This window comes from Cebus imitator, unplaced genomic scaffold (genome assembly GCF_001604975.1).
Source record: "Cebus imitator isolate Cc_AM_T3 unplaced genomic scaffold, Cebus_imitator-1.0 Scaffold285, whole genome shotgun sequence".
Taxonomy (NCBI): Eukaryota; Metazoa; Chordata; class Mammalia; order Primates; family Cebidae; genus Cebus; species Cebus imitator.
This window is the reverse complement of record NW_016107600.1, coordinates 2,916,551-2,938,378: the sequence shown is the minus strand read 5'-3', so window position 1 is coordinate 2,938,378 and position 21,828 is coordinate 2,916,551. Positions and strand designations below refer to the sequence as shown.

General features: G+C 34.9%; 2 protein-coding genes across 2 annotated transcripts; one reads left to right on the top strand and one right to left on the bottom strand.

Annotated features, from left to right (window-relative positions):
- Positions 1 to 2,451: 2,451 nt before the first annotated feature.
- On the top strand, positions 2,452 to 3,552 carry LOC108284954 (olfactory receptor 6C70). The gene has a single exon (XM_017501931.1). It carries the CDS (start codon positions 2,640 to 2,642, stop codon positions 3,408 to 3,410), a length of 771 nt encoding a protein of 256 aa, XP_017357420.1. The 5' UTR covers positions 2,452 to 2,639; the 3' UTR covers positions 3,411 to 3,552.
- Positions 3,553 to 11,555: 8,003 nt separating this feature from the next.
- Positions 11,556 to 12,494, bottom strand: LOC108284953 (olfactory receptor 6C2). Its single transcript, XM_017501930.1, has one exon. It carries the CDS (start codon positions 12,492 to 12,494, stop codon positions 11,556 to 11,558), a length of 939 nt encoding a protein of 312 aa, XP_017357419.1.
- Between the last annotated feature and the right edge of the window lie 9,334 nt (positions 12,495 to 21,828).

Sequence of the window (21,828 nt, the reverse complement as noted above, 5' to 3'; positions counted from 1 at the left end):
ATATCCTTTCTTCTGCTTGATCGATTCAGCTATCAAAACTCGTGTATGCTTCATGTAGTTCTCATGCTGTGTTTTTCAACTCCATCAAGTTGGTTATGTTTTCTCTAAGCTGGTTATTCCAGTTAGCATTTCGTCTAACCTTTTTTCAAGTTTTTGGTTTCTTTGCATTGAGTTAGAACATGTTCCTTTAGCTCAGAAAATTTGTTATTATCCACCTTCTGAAGCCTGTTTCTGTTAAATTGTCGTACTCCTTCTCAGTCACGTTGTGTTCCTGTGTTGTTGAGGAGTTGTGATCCCTTGAAGGAGAAGAGGTGTTCTGGTCTTTGATGGCTTCATTTTTTTTGTGCTGTTTTTTTCCCTTCTTTGTGGATTTACCTGGCTGTGGCCTCAGGGCGCTGCCTGATGAGGTTGCTCGTCTGCCTGTTGAGGCCTACTGGGTTTCTAGGGATTCCTTCAGGTTACTAGGGAAGCTTTCTGTGTCTTTTTTGTTTACTGGCCTTTTCCTCTGACCTGTAGGCACCGCTGGGAGATCAAGAATACCATCCCGTTGCTATGTAGGCTTCCTGTGTTTTTTGTTAAAACATGTAGCCCAGTCCCTCCCCTATAATGGTGGGTTGTGCCCTTCCTCCACTGGGCTGAATCATTCAGGGTTCAGCTCAGACTGTGGCACTGGCTGCGCAACCTGCTAGAGTCAAGGCTTCAGCCCTCTGGGGTTTGTGGGGGAGGGTAGGGACCTGCTCAGCTGCACCTGACCATCTCTCTCTTTCAGGTTCTTCTCTCTGTGGTCATGGAGTAGGGGCCCGCCCAGCTTCTCTGTCAGTCCTCCAGCTTACAGCTCCTTCTCTCTCTGGGTGGGGGGAGGGGGTGATAGTTCGGTCCCTAGGCTCTCCGCGCCGCCTTTTGGGCTTACGCATCTGTTTAGGTCTGTGCACCAATCTGAGCCTGTAATTTCCAGTGCTTGACTGGCAAAGATCCTCTGTTCTGTGTATTGCTGAGACTTTGGGGAACGCGATGTAACTGGACTGGAGTGCCAGAGCGGGAGCCTCTGACTCCCCAGTCAGATGCACTTTCTGCATGAAGCAGCACTCCTCCCACCTGGCTCTGCCTTGCCTGGGCTTTGCTCACCGTTGGACTAGATCCTTTGAAATGCACCTGGTACCTCGGTTGGAGCTACGAGATCTTTGGATTTCTGCATCTCTGTCATTGGGTGTTGTGCACCGGAGTTGTGTCAATTTGGCCATCTGGGAGAGTCCTCATAGCTGGATTTTCTAATTCCTAACAGGCTGTCACATTTGCATTACTTCTGTACTATTATTCACTTCACATTTTTCCATTGGCAATCTGATACTCTGGAATTTTATGATAACAAACTTAAAATGCCACCAGAATTCTTTTGTCCAATTCAAATGATTACACCCTTCCTACCCCATTATTTCCCTAAATTTATAGTCACTGGTTACCTGCATGAATAATTGTTGGGGACTCAGTGTGGCAAGAAAGCACTGATTTTTCACTCTCACAATATTACATCTAGAAAGTAGGTTTAGACTGTAGGTACCTTCAACTGTAGAGATTTTGAAGAGATGCAATGTTTTATCTGTTTTCATTTTTACTCTTATGGTCTTGATTACACAAGACACAATTTTTAAGTCCTAAATAGACTTTTTTTTTTTTTTTTCTTCAAATGTGGCAGTGTGTGCATAATGTTAATTTTTGAGTTTCCTAGATTCAACTAGTATTTATTTCATTGTGGTATCAATTCACACTTTTTAGGGGCATTTTTCCATATCTTTATCAGTAGTTCATAGAAAAGTTGAAAGACGCTATATTAAGCAAGTGTTACCTTAATGTAATATAATGTAAAGTTTCAGAACTTAACTATAGGTCTTTTTATTGTTAACAAAAAAGACAAGTTCTCCCTCTGTTACCTAAGCTGGCATCTCCGTATGTTGCTCACACTGGTCTTCAACTCCGGCCTCAAGCAATCCCCACTTTGGCCTCCCAAGTGCTGGGATTACAGGTATGAGTCACTATGTTCTCCCTTAACTTAGGTCTTAGTTCATTACACTGTCATTATTTTCTTTTGGTGAACTTAATAATTTTAAAATGAATGAATTATTTTAGAATCCTGAACCAATATCTTTATCTAATTTATTTAACAACTTGACAAATTTGGAATTATTTATAATTAAGTGGAAGTTTGAAGTGGAAGCATGAAAAAACCAGCTTAAAAACTATTAAGGGCTTTGTAAATTATTTTTCAAAATTGAGATGATGTTTGTTGTAATTTTAAACTCTTAGTTTACAGTTTCTATTACATAGTTCTATGTCATATCTGCAACATCCATGGAGCATTACCTCTTAAATGTATATGTTTGTAAATATGGAAACTTTTCTATATCTTTTCTGGATTTAACTCAACTCAGGCATTTTTTCTGTCCTAGAATTTGACTGAAGTCACAACAGAGAAAGGAAGAATCATACAAAGCAGATAGAATTTATTCTTCTGGGACTGACAGATAATTCTCAGTTACAGATTGTAATTTTCTTATTTCTACTTCTAAATTACATGTTAAGCATGATAGGGAACTTCACTATCATTGCCCTCACTCTTCTGGATTCCCAGCTCAAGACTCCCAATGTATTTCTTCCTCCGTAATTTCTCTTTTCTAGAAATTTCATTCACAACTGCTTGCATTCCCAGATTCCTAATCACCATTATAACCAGAGAAAATACCATTTCCTATAATGGTTGTATATCTCAGTTGTTTTTTTACATATTCTTGGGGGTTACAGAATTTTTCCTTCTGGCTGCTATGTCCTATGACCGCTATGTTGCCATCTGCAAACCTTTGCATTATATATCCATCATGAGTAACAAAGTTTGCCACCAGCTTGTACTCAGTTCTTGGGTAACTGGATTCCTGATCATTTTCTCTCCACTGATATTAGGTCTTAACTTGGATTTCTGTGCTTCAAATATCATTGATCATTTCATTTGTGACATTTCTCCTATCCTACAAATTTCTTGCTCAGACACACATTTACTGGAATTGATTGCCTTTTTGTTAGCTGTGATGACACTCATTGTCACATTATTTTTAGTAATCCTTTCTTACTCTTGCATCATCAAGACAATTCTGAAATTCCCTTCAGCTCAGCAAAAGAAGAAAGCCTTTGCCACCTGCTCTTCTCACATGATTATTGTCTCCATTACTTATGGTAGTTGTATTTTTATCTACATAAAACCATCAGCAAATGAAAGAGTTGCCTTAAGCAAAGGAGTAACTGTGCTCAATACTTCGGTTGCCCCTTTGCTAAACCCATTTATTTATACTCTAAGGAATCAGCAAGTTAAACAAGCCTTCAAAGCTGTATTTAGAAAGATATTTTCTGCTTCAGACAACTAATACAACTTGTTGAAATTATTAACATGAAAACATAAAAGGATCTTTGGACAAAACACTGATTTGACTCTCCTAGTTTAAGAATTGATATCCAATATTCAATTATTTGTGTTACTTTATCTTGCTCAACATTCAAAATGTTTTTCATTCTTTCATTCTGACTTTAGTTTTCTCTTTTTCAGTACTCAAACCTTTTTATATTAGAAAGAAAAAAATTGCAAAATTGATTTTCTCTAAAAGCATGGTAGAATAAAATAAATGAATGTTTTTCACTGAATTACAGAATATAAGTTCTTCAAGAATTCTGTTTGCTAAATAATAAAAATTTAAAAAATTATCTAAGGAACCAACCCAAATGCCCATCAATGATAAATTGGTTAAAGAAAACGTGGCACATACGCACCATGGAATACTAGGCAACCATAAAGAGGATGAGTTCATGTCCTTTGCAGAAACATGGATGAAGTTGGCAACTATCATTCTCCCAAGCTAACACAAGAAAATAAAACCAACACCTCATGTTCTCACTCATAAGTGGGAGTTGAACAACGCGAACATATGGACACAGGGAGGGGAACAACACTGTAGTCACCCTATTGTGCTATCAAATAGTAGGTCTTATGCTAATTAATTTAAAGAAATGTATCTTCTTTTAGTTAAATGCTATGTTCTTTACAAGTCTTAGATAAATCAAATATTGTCATTATTAAAATTATATTTAAAATATTCCGAGAAAGCTTACTTTTTAAAACTAATGTAGAAAATTATTTTGCAAAGTGAACTTTTTGAAATGTCAATTGTCAACACAGAAAAGCATAATTTCCTTTGAAGGGAATCATACATTTCATGTATGTAATATTTATTATTTGGACAGATTTTTATTTTAATTTTTTAATATTTATGTATTTTACTTTAGGTGCATACTATATCTGGCATTTCTCCCCATATGGCTTTAATACACAAGCAGTTGATTCCACACACAATTTTTCTCAAGAGCATCTATGCAAGTTTAATCTTTTGAACATGTCAATTAATGTGTTAAGTAAATGGGAATATGTAACAGATGGGAAAAGGTCTTGACGTGTGTGTGATGGAGTATATGTTGTTTACTGAGAAATTATGCCAAGGAACACTCAGCTGTCCCCAGGCAGAAAACCATTAGAATAATAAGCAATATGTACTGATCATGCACTAGTTAAACCAGTTCCCGAAACACAGGATACATGACCTTGTCCCATTGCTGACTGGCAAAGAGTGCTTTCTAGCTTATTTCTATCTTAGTAGTGAACAGGCACTATCTGCCTGTTTAGTCTATCTTTATTCTATGAAGAAACACTGAACACCTGCTTATTAAAAACAATCAGTTGTTCACAAAGAATAAATACATGGGTCAGAATCTGCTCTGGGCTTTCATTTGGGAAATGCTGTCAGTCCCCTGATGTCCCTCTCTGTTCCCCAATTTTGCACTCTATCTTTGTGTCTGTTTCTTAATTCCTTCAGCAACACTTGGAATGGGGTCTCTACAACTGACCGGTCTTGGCATGTAATGAATTGTAATACCTGTCACATGATTATTAGTTTAACTTTTGCCCAAGTTTCCCACAGCAAATTATATTGAATATCAATGTCTTAAAATTTGAGCGATTTTAAAGATAAGGTTATGTTTCATTGCCTCCAAACTAGGGATATGAAATTATGTGCTTTTCTTTTTTACTCACGTGTCAACTGCTAGAACACTTAGGTATCACGCTCTCTATTTTTCTGATAAATATGTGGTTATGCTATTATGCCAATTGAATTATACCATGAGGGTGATTAAGCTTCTTCATCTTGAAATGTGGCATTGGTATTTGCTTCTATGTATCTCTGTAGTTACCATGAATTTACCTATTCAATATTTCTGAAAATATTTGCCAGTTAATTTTAATGACAATGGAAAAAGTAAACATAAAAAGACAAAATTTATTACAAGGTTCTTGGTGAACTCATCTTGACAATAAATTAGAAGATAAGGTTATTTACAAAGAGGCATGCAAAGTTAAAAGGACAGATTCTTTTTCTCAAATATCAAGACAATGATTGCTGCTATCATTTTGTCAACAAAAACTGGAAAAGCTAAATGCATAGGGTGGTGTGCTGCAGAAACTTCTCATAACGTTTCCTTTTCTGTATGGGTTCGTCGAATGAGAAATAAAGCAACATGTTCTGTCCACCACTTTCAGCTCTGTCACAGACTGTGTTATCTTAAGGAACTGTAAAGCAATTCTATCTCTTTTCCAACATGCTCTTACAATACAATTTTGACACTCCTTCCAAGGAGAAGTGGAGTCTAAGTTTCCTGCCTTTGAATTTGGGTGAAAATAAGTGACTGCTTCACCTAGTAGAGTATGGCAGAAATGATGCCTTGTGGTTTCAAAACTAGGTGATAAAGATGATATAGCTCCTGTCTAGATCCCTATGTTTTGAGACACTTACCTTTGGAATTCAACCACCTTGCTGAAAAAAAGTCCAAACTGGTTCTAAGGAGAGCCCACACAGAGAGGAGCATATAGAAAATAACAGAGGCCTCAAACTGACAGTCAGATGCCAACTACCAAATGTGTGAGTGAAGGTGATTTCAGCTCTTCCTCATATGGAAGACTGGAATATTTTCTGCTTATTGTCATGACTGGAGGAATAGCAGCTCAAAAAAAGTAGCACTCTTAATATATGAAAATCAGTATCTTAAACTGAACCATACACTTTGTTTTTCTCATACAATTACAACTTACCAAGAAATTTTAATGACCATTTTCTTATTTGCATGCTTGCAAATGTTTCCACAAATGACATCAATTTGCTTCTCTTTCTCACAAAATTAATTTTTGTTGTTTTGTTCAAAATCTAGGTCCACTCATGGAACTGAATTGCATGTGGAAACACTCTCGAGCACTTGGCATAGAATTCAGCATTAAATATCTTGGGTATATTCAGTAATTTTTTTTTTTTTTTTGAGACGGAGTTTCACCATGTTAACCCAGGCTGGAGTGCAATGGCACGATCTCGGCTCACCGCAACCTCCGCCTCCTGGGTTCAGGCAATTCTCCTGCCTCAGGCTGAGTAGCTGGGATTACAGGCACGCACCACTATGCCCAGCTAATTTTTTGTATTTTTAGTAGAGACGGGGTTTCACCATGTTGACCAGGATGGTCTCGATCTCTTGACCTCGTGATCCACCCGCCTCGGCCTCCCAAAGTGCTGGGATTACAGGCTTGAGCCACCGCGCCCGGCCTATATTGAGTAATTTTAAAAAAGAACATGATATCAACTAAAGGGACTCCAGTGAGACAAATATGGAAGAAATTGAGGATTATATAATAAAGAGAGCAACACATTATAACTCATAGAATAAAATTAAAACTTATATGTAGTTATATAGAATAAATAAAGAAGAAAAAAGGCTATTTCATATAGTCAAATGCCAAGTAAAAAGTATAGAAAAAAACTGAGTTATAAAATGTCGAAAGATGTCAAGATAGTCAGTGAAAGTTTAATGAGAAAAGTGTATATACATACTCTCAAATTATTACTTAACCATAAAGAAAAAGAGTAACTTTGCAGTGACAAGACCTGGCAGATGCCTCCTGAATGAGGTAATCAAAATTAGCCTTACTACTAAAATAATGGCAAAATATTTAGTTAAATAAGTCAATAGAAACAAAACAAGAATATATTTTATTAAAACTACATTAGACAAGAAAGGAAAACAATGGAAAATAAAATATGTGGGATACATTTAAATGATGGTAGGAGAAAAGACATAAAGTAAACCATCACAGTAAATACAATACCAACAGACTGAATACCCAGTGAAAGATTTTCAGGTTAGAAGGGAAAAATAGCTTAATTACATTCTGGTTAACAAAAACATACCTTTGGTACAAAGACACAAGTAGGTTCAAGGTTTTTAAAAGGGTAGAAACAGAAATAATTTTCTCTGGCCATACTTTTCTATGGAACTTAATTCTCTCTCAAAAGTCCAGTTTTGAAAGAATTCATTTACTGAAAAATGTAACATTTTTTATTTCATTAAAATCCCCATCTAGGGTTGTGGATTTGCGTGTTTTTCTTATTTTCCCTGTTGATGTTTGCTTTGTATCTGTTGGTGTTACCATTAGGAATATACATGTATAAGATTAGTGTGTCAAGTTTAATTGACTGTTTCATCATTATAAAATTTTACCTTTCATCTCTACCAATATTTCTTGCCTTAAAATCTCTTATGTTTGTTATTAATAAAGTACACCATTTTTTTAAAAATTTTATTTTAGTTTTACCCTGTATACCTTTTTTGTTTTTTCTTTAATTAAGATGGAGTTTTGCTATTGTTGCCCAGGCTGGAGTGCAATGGCACAGTATTGGCTCACCGCAACCTCCACCTCCTGGGTTCAAGCGATTCTGCTGCCTCAGCCTCCCCAGTAGCTGGGACTACAGGCACGCACCACCATGCCCAGCTAATTTTTGTATTTTTAGTAGAGACGGGATTTCACCATGTTGACCAGTATGGTCTCTATCTCTTGACCTCATGATCTGCCCACCTTGGCCTCCCAAAGTGCTGGGATTACACGCGTGAGCCGCCGCGACCAGCCCCTGTATACCTTTTAATTCCATCCTCTCACTTTCAATTGCTCTGTGTTCTTATATTTAAAATTTTCCCTTGTGATAATAAAAGTTTAAACTTGGTTCTGATAATGCTTATCTTTTAATTATAATGTTTAGTAACTTTTTATATTTATCAGCAATTACTAATTATTCTAATAATTATAATGGGTTTTATGTCTACTATCTTGCTAGTGGTTTTCTACTTGCCTCATAGATTCTTCATTCTTATTAATACATTTATAACATCATTTGAATTAAGCATTTCTTATTCCATTTTTCTTATCTATTAACTTTTTAGTTTTATCATTTTGTAATTTTTTTTCATGATTTCAGTAATGAGTACATTTATTATTTCACGTTTTACAGCTAGTATTTTTTAACTGGAACCTAACAACGTAAGATTTACAAGAATGACTTAAAATAGTCTATCTTTATGTAGCTTTTTTTTGCTCTTTGTGTAATTATTGTCACATGTTATACTTGTATGCATATTTTAAACTCAGCAAAACATATTTTTGAATTTTTCTTTTGTAGTCTTTTACATTTACCTTTCCCACTCTTCATGTCTTTGGCAGTTGCATGAATTTTCTTTTTTAAACTTTTATTTTTGGTTTGAGGGTACATGTGAAGGTTTGTTACATAAGTAAACATGAGTCATGGGGTTGGGGGTTTATTGTATATATTATTAATATTTCCTCACCCAGGTATTAAGCCCAGTACCCAATAGTTATCTTTTCTGCTCCTCTCCCTCTATCCACCCTCCATTCTCAAGTAGACGCCAGTGTCTGCTGTTTCCATCTTTGTGTTCATAAGTTCTTATCATTTAGCTCCTACTCACGAGTAAGAACATTTGGTAGTTGGTTTTCTGTTTGTCCGTTTCCTAAGGATAATAGCCTCCAGTTCCATCCATGTTCCCACAAAAGACATGATCTTGTTCTTTTTAATGGCTGCATAGTATTCCATGGTGTATATGTACCACATTTTCTTCATGCAATCCGTTAACTGATGGGCATTTAGGTTGATTCCATGTCTTTGCTATTGTGAATAGTGCAATGAACATTTGATGCATGCGTCTTTATGGCAGAAGGATTTCTATTTCCAAAATTATTTCTATTCCTCTGGGTATATACCCAGTAATGAAATTGCAGGTTCGAATGATAGTACTGCTTTTAGCTCTTTGAGGAATCACCACACTGCTTTCCACAATGGTTGAACTAATTTACACTCTCACCAACCATGTATAAGTGTTGCCTTTTCTATCTGGAATCATTTGCCTTCAACTGTAACAACTTTTTGCAGTGTTTCTTGCTATGAAGTATGCTAGCAATAGCATTTTATTGCTTTTGTTTACTTTGCCTTTATTTTCCTGAGTATAGAACTCTGAAATGGAAGCTTTTTTCTTCAGCACTTTGAAGGTACTATTCCATTATCCTTTGTCTTCCACTCTCTACTAAAACTGTCCATTGTTTGTTTGGTCATGCACAATACTGTGTCTGCTTTTTCTGAGTGCTTTCAAAATTTCCTATTTGTTTGGCTTCCAATGATTTGATATGTGGTACACAGTTATGGTTTTCTTTGCCTCTTGGTGAGGTTTTCTGAGGTTCCTAAATCACTTGATAGATATCTTTAGTAAGTTTTGGAAACTCTTTGGTCATTAGCTAATCAAACGTTGTTTCTGCCGTGTTCTTTCTCATCATTTGTGGGACATACATGTATTTTGGAAAGTTTGTTTCATCTGTCTCTGAACTTCTGTTTGAGTCTTTTCTTTTCTAATCTCTCTGAACTTGAGGGTGTGGATATTTCCTACTGACCTGCCTTTGAGTACAACAAATCTATCTTCACCTGTTTCTTACTGTTTTACTTACCCCCAAGTTTTAACTTCAAATATGTCATTTTCTACTTTTAGAATCTTCATCTGATTTACAAATGTAGATTTCAGGTTCATTTTTAATTGTTCATGTTTTCTTCTATTTTGTTTACCCTCTTCCTACATCTTTCAAATATTTATAGTAGTTATTTTAAAGTGTTTGCCAATAGGCTTCAACATCTGAGTCACTTGTGGACTGTTTTCCTTGTTTTTGCCCCTAACTTATGGTCACTTCTGTAATAATTCCTTTTAATTTTTCATTAGACTTCAGACATGGTGATTAAAATTTATTAATATTGTAATGAGGAAAATATAATGGATACATTTCAGGACTTTTGTGCATTTGTGAAATTTTCTCATTGTTTGCTGAGTAATGGATTCGATTAAATGAATATTGAAACTGTATGGCAGTCAATAACAAGGTACAAAATAGTATATAAATTGTAAATTTTCTGCATTTTTAGTTCAAGGAGAAGACTAAAAGTGAACAGATCCATCATCTGTTCATTTTGTAGCTAGGATGGGAATAAATGAAATATCTTCATTAATAAATCCATCCAAATAAACACAATGCCTCATAAAAAAGGAAACACTAGTGGCTATATGGATTTTAAGCTTTCTAAGTATCCTCTGGACACAGAAAACCATTGTTTGCTCTATTTATTTTTTAGTTGATAATTCACAGTTTTTATTAGTACAGAGAAATGCATTAAGAAACTTCAATACAATTTCATTTGTCCCAAATTTTAGATAACAGTACCAATGTTTTTTTTTCCAGGATAATATGGCCCTGAAAAATATTTATCTTAATGCTTTCTTTAGGTCACATGTGGTAGTTCATGCCTGCAATCCCAGCACTTTAGGAGGCTGAGGCAGGAAGATTACTTGAGGCCAGAAGTTTGAGACCAGCCTGGCCAACATGGCTAAACCCATCTCTACTAAAAATACAAACAAATTAGCTAGATATGGTGGCACACATGTGGCACACATGCCAGGTACTAGGGAGTCTGAGGCACAAGAATCCCTTGAACCTTAGAGGCCTTAGTTTCCTTTCATGTAATAGAAAGCAATAGCTAATACATCTTACCAGTGATTTTGAAGGTGTTTCCATTTCTTCAAATCTGATTAATTTTAACTACCATTGATGTCTTCTTTCCCAGTTATTCTAATAGGGCTGGAATTCCTTATTTGATTTAATTTATTTTTAACTATCTCTCTTGTTGTTTTCTATTTTTTTGTTTTGATTCTTGGATTTACAATATTAATTTTGATAATTTTGTATTAGAGAAAGAATTTTTATTACTACATAAGTTAACTTGTAGATAATGTATACACTGATAAGTATTGTTACTTTTTTCTTCCCTAGAAAAATGAAGCAAAAAGACTAGGTCAGAAGTAGAGAAAACCTTGATTTTTGGAAATGTAATTTTTAGTTTCACAGTGAGGGAAAGCGCTATGTATGACCTTGGTTTGAAATAAGAAGGAATTTGATAAAGATGAGATTAGGATGCAATATTAAATGTCATTGAGAAGGTTCATATGACCACATTGTAGTCAGGAAGCAATGAAATAAGTTAAAAGCTGTAGGATGACATTTAGGGAGCGTTCTTCATTCACTTTATGCTAATTCATCAAAACTTCTAATTCTTTGAGAGAAATGCAATCCTCTTTACAGAGTCACTGAAAGCTTGTTTCACTTGCTTGTTCCTCAAGGTGTAAATGAAGGGGTTCAACAAGGGTGCAACAGAAGTAGTAAGAACTGAAACTCCTTTGTTTATGGCAACCCCGTCTTTTGCTGAGGGCTTCACATAGATGAAGATGCAGCTTCCATAGGCAATAGAAACCACAATCATGTGGGATGAACAGGTAGAAAATGCCTTTTTCCTTTGCTGAGCAGAAGGGAACCTCAGAATTGTTCTGACTATGTACCAGTAGGAAAGAATCACACAAACTAGAGTGATAATGAGTGCAAATACAGCCATAAGTATAACCATCTGTTCTATTACCCATGTATCTGAGCATGAGATCTTTAGGAGAGGACCTGCATCACAGCTAAAATGGTCAATGGCATTGGAGTCACAGAATTCAAGCTGGAGGCCTAAGCTAAGTGGTGGAACAATGATCATCAAGCCAGCCACCCAACAGCAGAGGACTAATAAGGTACACAACCTGTTGTTCATGATGAGCATATAATGAAGGGGTTTACAGATGGCCACATAGCGGTCATAGGACATGGCTGCCAGGAGAAAAAATTCTGTTGCTCCAAAAAGAATAACAAAGAATATTTGACTGGCACAAGCATTGTAGGTAATGGTATTGTCCCCCATTGATATACTGTACAAGAATCTAGGAATACAGACTGTGGTAAATGAGACTTCTAAGAAGGAAAAATTTCTGAGAAAGAAGTACATAGGAGTTTTAAGGTGGTGGTCCACAAATGTGAGGGTGATAATAGTCAGGTTTCCTGTTACACTTAACATGTAGGTGAGAAATAGAAAGAGAAAAAGCAGAACTTGCAGGTGTGGGTCATCTGTCAGTCCCAGCAGGATAAAAGTTCTTATTACTGTATGGTTTCTCATCACTGTTCTTTGATATCTACCGAATCCTCATTTAAAAGTTATGGTTTATGAGGAGGTAGATATTTGAATTCTATAGCAAAAGGCTATGCATCTAGAAGCCAAGCTGACCAGTCTACATTTATTTCCTCCCTTTACAGAATAATCAATGTTGCCACTGTTCTAATAACCTTCCTAAATTTCATATATGAGCAGTGGATATATCCTTAAGAATTCAAGTTTTGTAAAACAGTCCAACATTTTCCTTGATTATTCCTCATCCATCAGAATTTACAAATGCAGTTGATTGTAGTTTATCACATGGAATGGATTTACAAATGAGTTAGAAAAAAATAATGTCATTTCATAGGTACTTAAAAATTCTTTGTCCAGAACAAACTCTGGATATAGGATATATCCAGGTAATTAAGAACATTAATTCTCTTCAGTTGTTATTATCTGAGAATTGTAGTAAGATGAAGATGAATTTCTCCTGGAAAACAAACAAACAACAATGACAACAGAATACATTCATTATTCCTGAGCCTTTCCCTGGTCTTTTTATTCTTCTCTGCTGGGATTCCTTATTCTCAACCCTGTAGTACCTGTAGATGGGTTGATGTGAAATTATTTTACCTATAATGGGAGAAAAAGTCATGTTCAAGGTTTTTACAAAATGAATATTCTCTTATGCTTTCATTTGATGTTCAGTTAATTGATTGTGATTTCTTTTCCCTCAAAGCTACAGAAGCAAAACTACATTTAACACCACTAAATCTAGTCTTCTAGGCTGTGTCTTTTTCAATGTATTTTTAGGTCCTTTAAAAAGACATCATGTGTTCTCACTTATTTGTGGCATCTGAAAATCAAATCAGTTGAACTCATAGACATAGAGAGTAGAAGAATGATTAGTAGAGGGTGGGAAGTATAATGGGGGTTTGAAGGGAGGTGAGGATGGTTAATGGGTATAAAAAATATAAAGAATAAATTTGATAGCACAATAGGGTGACTGTAGTCAATAACAAATTGTATATTTTAAATAACTTAAAGAATGTAACTGGATTATTTGTAACTCAAAGAATAAATGCTTGAGGGGATGAATAACTCATTCTCCATGGTATCTTATTTCATATTACATCCCTATATCTAAATATTTCATGTACCCTATAAATATGTACATTTGCTATGTACACATAAAATTAAAAATAAAAGAAATTTTAAAAGACATCAATGTCTCCTCATCTCACCCCTACTCAGTTTATACTTTAATCCTCTGCGTCCTCACTTTCACCTCACCCCTCTGAAGAATCTGCAAAGACTTCATTATTGTTGAAGCTAAGGGCACATTTAGGTTTTTAATCTTGCCTGGAATTGCTATAGTATTTTTGTTTTAAAGTTCAATCATTTGTTAAATGGGCTTCGTGTCTAATTCTGATATTCTTCTATATCTGTCTTTTAGGGTTTCTCTTTTTAGTCTCCTCTTTCTCCCTTCATCTGTGAAATATTGGTTTTCTCAAATATCTTCAAACCTCCTGCTTCTTGTTTTCTGTTTGTTATTCTTCTTCTACTCTTCAAGGGTGATTTTGCCTAGCCCCATTGATTTGATTATCATGTATGTGATATAGCCAAAGACCAGGTAAAAATCATTGCTAAGTATACATCACAAGTTGGGTGTTCCACAGACACCTCACACACCACATGCTCGAAGTCAAGTCATGCTCCTTCTTTGAGACTTCTGTTCTACTGCTATTACCTATTGCTGGTTACAGATTAATCACTTTTGTGTGACCTGCCAGGCTCTTCATGGGAAGAACCTTTCTTGATTTTCCCATCTTATAGCTTACCATTTTCTTACCACTTACCAGTTTCTTCCTCATGGCTCAAGTTGCCTTAGCATTGACTACTTGCAGTTCTTCAATTTTCTACATGCTTTTGTCTGCACAGGCTAATCTTTTGACTGACTAGTGCATATTAGTCTTTAGGATTTGACTTAGGTATTGATTCTTCAAGGAAATGTTCATTTACCCACATAGCGAATGTGAAATTATGCTCCTGTGTTCTTTCCAAGTACTTATGTACTTGGTCTTGGATTATATCACAAGGTATTATACTCTTCACCATACTTGTATTTATCCTGTATGTTTCTGTAAACTTCTTTAGAGACAATATTTTATACATCCTGGTTTTCTCTTATATCTGGTCTATTTAGGGTTCTTAGTAAATTTAGGGGAGAAATAAAACAGATTTGTCTTCATAGTGACAGTAAGCTATGTTTTTAATGCTTATTCCTGTCAGTTGGTTCAAAGTTCTTATTTTAATATCTGTTTCAAATTGCACTGTTATTTTTAGTACATTCTTAAACAAAAGGTCAGCCTATTTTCAATTCAAAGTTCTGCAAATGCTATTTTGCTAATACTTTCTCCAGTGTTTCCCTTTGCTCTCTGAACTACTTCTTACTTTACTTTGATATTATAGTTCCCTATATGCTATTGTTATTTGCTTGCTTGTTTCTAGTAATCTCTCTCCTGACCTCTTCCTTCTTAGAAACTTAGGAATTTCTTTTTTCCTTTTTTCCAGAATTTGATCCTCATATATCATTTTCTAGAGACTGCAGTTGTTTTACCCTCTGCTTTCCTTTCTTTTTCAAGGCTGAAACCACCTACTATGTGACTAAAGATTCATTTCTTTTCTGAGACTGTGGATTCTCTTACAGAAAAATCAGGTGGAATTCATATAGATTATAATCATGGATATACCCAAGAAGCTCAAAGATATCCTAATACTCTTAGGATTGGTGAATCTCTAGTGTCACTCAAAAGTAAACACTATGAATAGGAGCTTTGTTCTTTCTCTGTTATATCTTTTACTGCCATGGAGACTGTGCTTGGCACATAGCATGTGTTCAACAATTTTTGAATGAGTTAATGTACCTTTCATACAACTTTATCTTGTACTTTATCTCTTAAAAAGTAGAATTTTAAAAGTTTTTTTGGAAAGCTTAACAATTTTTAAAAACTATTTTAAAGTTTAGATAATATTAAGCTAAAAGGCTCATACTGCAATGTCAAGGTTAGAATTGCTGCTATACTTATGATTATTACCCAGGTAGAATTTTCTTTTTTGTTTAAATAATTTTCTTTGTAATTTATATCCTAAAATCTGTTTCTTTCATACCAATACTCCTGGTACATTTGCTAATTAATATAACCTGAATGTGTTAGTGAAATAGACCTTTTATTTTCATAATTCTAGTTCCACTAATCTCTTTCTACACATATTAGAAGATTCATTTAGTTGCCCAATTCTCTGTGCTATAATAGAACAAACCTCAGTGAGGAGTGTTCTTAGAAAAACAAAAATACTTAGTGTAGAGAGATATCAATAAACCTACTTCTTGTAATAGAAAAATAATGTTGTTACATTTCTATAACCTCGGATAATCATGGAGTCTAAAACACTGTATTATTTAGCTTTTCTTTGCTTGGTCAGAACCCCTCCCCTTTTTTCCATTACGCCAGTCCACCTAAAATACCACAGCAATCTAAATTTCTTATGACCCAACACTTTTGAGGTAAAGAACCCAATCCTACAACAGCAATATCTTTTCTTTCTTTTCTTTTCTTTCTTCTCTTCTCTTTTTTCTTTTCTTTTCCTTTCCTTTCATCTTTCTTTTCTTTTCTCTTTTCTTTTCTTTCTTTCTTTTTTTTGGCAGTGAATGGAAGCCAGATACAGGATAATATAAGGTAAAAGATATGTGGGTAGGAAAAGTCTAATTTTAGTTTTTTTTTTTTTTTTTNTTTTTTTTTTTTTTTTTTTTTTTAATCTTGTCATTTTTGGTGATTCTATTACCCCTCAGAAAGGATAATCATGATTAAGATTCTTTGTTATGTTGGAATTCTCAAGAGTTTGGAACCAGGCATAGCGAAAAAATAATTGTAACTACTCAGCTAACAGTTTTAAAATTTTTCTATAATTAATTAATTTCTAATGTTATAAAAATTCACTCATCCTCATGTTTACTAAAATAAACAGATAATAGTAATTTTGAGAATGCTGGGGTATTTAAAACACAACTTATCAAATGGGAGAGAATATTTACAGACCATATATCTGATAAGGGCTTAATCTCCAAAATACATAAAAAAATTCCTGCAACTCAATAGCATAAAAAAAGACAATGCAATTTAAAAATGAGCAAAAGAGTTGAATAGAAATTTCTCCAAAGAAGACTTACAAGTGGCCAAAGGTATATAAAAAATGCTTAATATCATCAATTATCAGGGAAATGCAAATCAAAACCACAATATCACCTCACACATGTAAGGATGGCTATTAAGAAACAAATAAAAACAAAACAAAAGATAACTTTTGGCGACTACATAGATAAATAGAAACCCTTGCACACTCTAGTTAGAAATGTAAAATGGAAAATAATATGAAACTTTCCTCAAAAAATTTAAAATATAACTACTATATAATCCAGTAATTCCACCTCTTGGCATATATGCAAAATAATAGAAATAAGGAGCTCAAAGAACTAACTTTACTCTCAAATATTGAGCATTTTTCACAATAATCAAGATATGGAAACAACCCAAATATCCATCAACAGAAGAATAGATAAAGAAGATGTGGCATATATAATACAATAATGGCATGTTGTTCAGCTTTTTTTTTGTTTTAAATTGTACTTTAGGTTCTGGGGTACATGTGCAGATCATGCAGGATTGTTGCATAGGTACATACATGGCAAGATGATTTGCTGCCTCCATTCCCCCCCATCATCTATATCTGGCATTTCTCCCCATGTTATCCCTGCCCAACCTCCCTACCCCGCACTGTCCCTCCTCTAACCCCCCCAACAGACCCCAGTGTGTGATGCTCCCCTCCTTGTGTCCATGTGTTCTCATTGTTAATCATGTGATTTGTGACCACATAGATGAACCTACAAGAGATTACACTAAGCGAAATCATACAGTTATAGAAAGACAAATACTGCATAATTATACCTATATGAGGTATGGAAAATAGTCAAATTAATAGAATTGGAGAGTTAGAATCTTGGTTGCCAAAGTTTGAAATGATGGGAAAATGGGAAGTTGTTCAGTAGTTACAAAGTTTCAGTTATGCAGGATGAGTAAGTTCTAGAGATCTGCTGAACAAGATGGTGCCTATACTTAGCAATTCCTTACTGTGCACTGGAAACGTTTAAGAGAGTAGATATCATGTTAAGTGTTTATGCAAAAAAAAAAAATTCCAAAAAACCTAACTTAGGACACACAGAAACTTTGGGGGAGTGATGCATATGTTTATTACCTTGATTGTGGTGATGGTTTCATAGCTGTGTGCATGTGCAGTTTTTAATATATATTATACCTCAATAAAACTGTTAAAATGTATATAGTGAGGACCATAAGACTATCTAAATGAATCGTAACTTCTGTAAGTATTAATAGGCTGCAGCACATTCTGCAAAATAGCATTCAGTCCTAGACTCACTGGTCTCAGTCCCTTATGAATAGGCTAGGCTATTGGTGAATCGCATCTACAGGTGTAAGTTCAACAATATAGTTTGGAGAGAAGCTAGAATACTTATTATGACTGTCTTAAAGACAAAATTTACCTATTTAATTATTGGACCTGTGGTTTGTCCTTTTCTACTTTTCACCTTCTCACATGATCCTTTACCTGAATTAAGTTTAACCAGCCTCCCATCTCTTTTTCTCTTCAGAAATGCAATGGCACTTTTAATTCTTTTTTTCAGTCTTTATAGTGTTTTGACTAAGAGTGAATATATCTTCCTCTTTTTTAGAAGACAAGTTGTGATGAGTGTATTTTGCCTCCACAGCTTTTGTTCTCCATACTCAACTTTCTAAATTCCCAATCTCCTTTTTTTTTTTTTGCCTGATTCCCTGAAGTATACTGGCTGTGTGCATTTATTGCATGGAGTTCTCCACTCTTTTCAAGGAATTAAGCAACTCTGGATCCTTCTCTCTCTTTGCCCTCCTGTTAGAGCATATCCACTTAATTCCATGTCAGGATATGCTTCCACCTGGCTGTTGGAAAATATGATGCAAGCCAGTCATGAAGTTTGGCTCTGTATTTTGAAACTCATTTAATTTATAATAAAATGACTACTGGCCAGGCATGGTAGCTCACACCTGTAATATCAGCAGTTTGGGAGGCCGAGGAGGGTGGATCACCTGAGGTCGGGAGTTCGAGACCAGCCTGACCAACATGGAGAAACCCCATCTCTACTAAAAATACAAAATTAGTTGGGTGTGGTGGCACATGCCTGTGATTCCAGCTACTTAGGAGGCTGAGGTAGGAGAATCGCTTGAACCTGGGAGGTGGAGGTTGTGGTGAGCTGAGATCTTGCCTTTGCACTCCAACCTGGGCAACAAGAGCAAAGCGCCATATCAAAAAAATAAATAAATAAATTAATTAACACTGTAGTATTTATCCAATGCTTTACTTTATTCTTCCAGAAATACTTGCATATGTCTAGGTTATTTAGTGTGTATAATTCTCCGAATTAGAAATATCAAGGATATTTGTCACAAGCATAGACTTCTGGGACACAGAGCTAATATGTTTCAGCCAGGAAATAGGCAAATGAGGTTAGGCCCTAGTGGAGAAATTAGAAAGTAGAATAGTTGTGTTATAATTACCAAGAGTTTCACATGCACATCAATGTTTGAGAACCACTGAAGCAATTAAGAAAGTTTGTTGCCTGCCCTTGACATCATCATCTAAACCACCTATCTGTGTTGCCCCTTATGTCATTATCAATCACCTAATGTGTATATTTATAATTTCAGACACAAATGAAGGATGACTAAAATACTAACTGGCTTCTTTAATTTGTGTTATGGGTCTTATCTGACCATTATGGCATTCTTCAGCAAGAAGAAATAATGGTATTTCTGTTCATGGAGCAATAACTGCTTCCAGGGCTTAGCCTGAATTAATTATTTATAATGGTAGCTATCAACGTATGTCTTATCTGACAACACAGTCTCTAGGGTTCTTGCTATTTTTCCATCACTGAATGAAATTGTATCTCCTCAGAAGATACCAATTAGTTTGTTATATGAATGCTTTTTCACTTGCTTTGCATGTAAAAAAGTACTGCAAATATAATGAGTCTTCTGGGTCTGGGAAAATGAATTCCTTATTCTTATGGACTTTATAAAATCCCATGCTTTATAAAATCCCATGAGGTACATATGGCAAGTCCCATCTTGCTTTAAAGTTACCATCACAGGAAAATACACACTTATGCAGAAAACCTAATACAAATCTATTAAGAGAGATGGTATGAACCTGGCATAATGAAAACGAAGACGGTAACAGAGCATACTGCCCAGTAAGACACAAACAGCTTGTCACATATGCTTACTTCTTAGTGAAACTCTCAGGTTTTTCAAGAAATCCATAAAACTAAAACGGTTGCCTTCGATTATCTTACTGCCCTCAAAGCTGGTCTTTTTGCAAGCCTCTCACACTGTTCATCATCTTATTCCACGAAAGAAAAACAGAGTTCCTTGTTTTCAAATATTCTGAGGTTTTTCATGTTGCCTCAATCCTCTTTCTTTCATGCAAATCCCATTTTGACTTTGTTAGATGAAATCAATTTATTGGAAGTTTTGCTTTTATACAAGTAAAGTAGTGTACTAATAATTTTACTATGCCTTTTTCTTTGATTTTGGTTTAAGAGCTAATTTTCTCCCAACTACTTCAGGGCCATGAAAAGTACCATAAGCAGGATAAACTATGAAGTAACTGAGAATTGACATCCTTTCTGTCATCTTTGTTTTCATGCCTCTCCCTTTGAATACACATTAGGCAAAAACTACCTTAGTGAAATGATCTTCCACTCCTTGATCATCTTGTGCCGTGCATCGTAAGCAACAACACAAAGACCTCTCAGTCTTAGTTTCACTTAGACATAAGGAAACATTTTTGTTGAACTAATAGATATGAGGGATTGAACTATTTCTGCCTAGACATTTAATCATAAATGAATATTTACAATTTAGAAAAAAGCTGAAATTAGAAGCAATGTAATATGTTTTTTCTGTATATATGCAAAGGATTTGGAAGGTCTATTTCTGTGTGTCCTTTGTATTTTATGGCAAGATGGGCCTTGCCATATGTACTTCATGGGATTTTATAAAGCACATGTCCATAAGAGTAAGGAATTCATTTTCCCAGACCCAGAAGACTCATGATATTTACAGTAATTTTTTATATGCAAAAAATAATTACAAATTACTGCATGTGTGACTACATATGAATGCATAAATATGCCCTAGCTATGATACTTAGTCTTGTCAAAGATCTGTTAATAGCTTAAATACATGTTCACTACAATTTTCCATATTAAAAATTTGAAACAAGCTTAACTAACAAAATTACAAAACAGTACTCCAACAAAAATTTCTTTCTCTTATCTCTCAAAAGAGAAAATACATACCTACCTTAAAATACTTACTCTTTTGATAATTTTTCATGATTTCAGGTGGCAGCTCCCCAGTGGGTTTAACTGTGTTGTGTTAAGGAAGATGTAACTTTGTACTGGTTTAACTTGATCATCAACCTTCAGGTATCTCCTGAAGGATCTTGAGGTCTCCTACTTTTGCGTTTTCACATTACAATAAACACTCTTTTTAGAAAGTTTCTTATTTTAAACCTTGGAAATATTTTCTTTGGACTCTATCTTAATGGTAAGAAAATTTAATGTAAGGGAGGAAAGCAACAGAATCTCTTCGAATTTCAAAAGAGCAGAGAGTTAGCTTTTCTATTCCTAAAATAATATTTACTCTTTCTGCTCTATCTCTTGGAAGTGCACTGGGATCATGTGAGTAAATATAGGATCCTTAGTGGCCAGGTTCAAACATCACTAATGAAGCTTCTGTGTAATTAACTTTGGCAAAGCAACTAAAAATGGCAGCAACAGAGACACTTTCCTTTGAGACAGTAAGGCAGAACAATAGCACCAAATAGAGGACAAGTGCCCATGCTAATGGGAAAAATAATGCAGAAGTCTGATTCTATTTCCTACTACACTTTCTAAGGATATGAGTGTGTCTGTTTTTTTAATAAACAAAATATTTTGCTTAATCTAATCCCCCATAACATAATTTGGCAAAGTATCTACCACATATGAAAATCACTATAGATTAAAGTTACTATCTATACAGAGATATTGTAAAACCAGTTCATATTTTGTTAATCACAGGATAATTTATTTACATTTGAAAAACAGAAGAAATTACATAGGTGAGATATATTATTTATTTTGTCTACAAACAATGTCTTGTAAGACCATCATTACATGGATGATCTTCCAAAA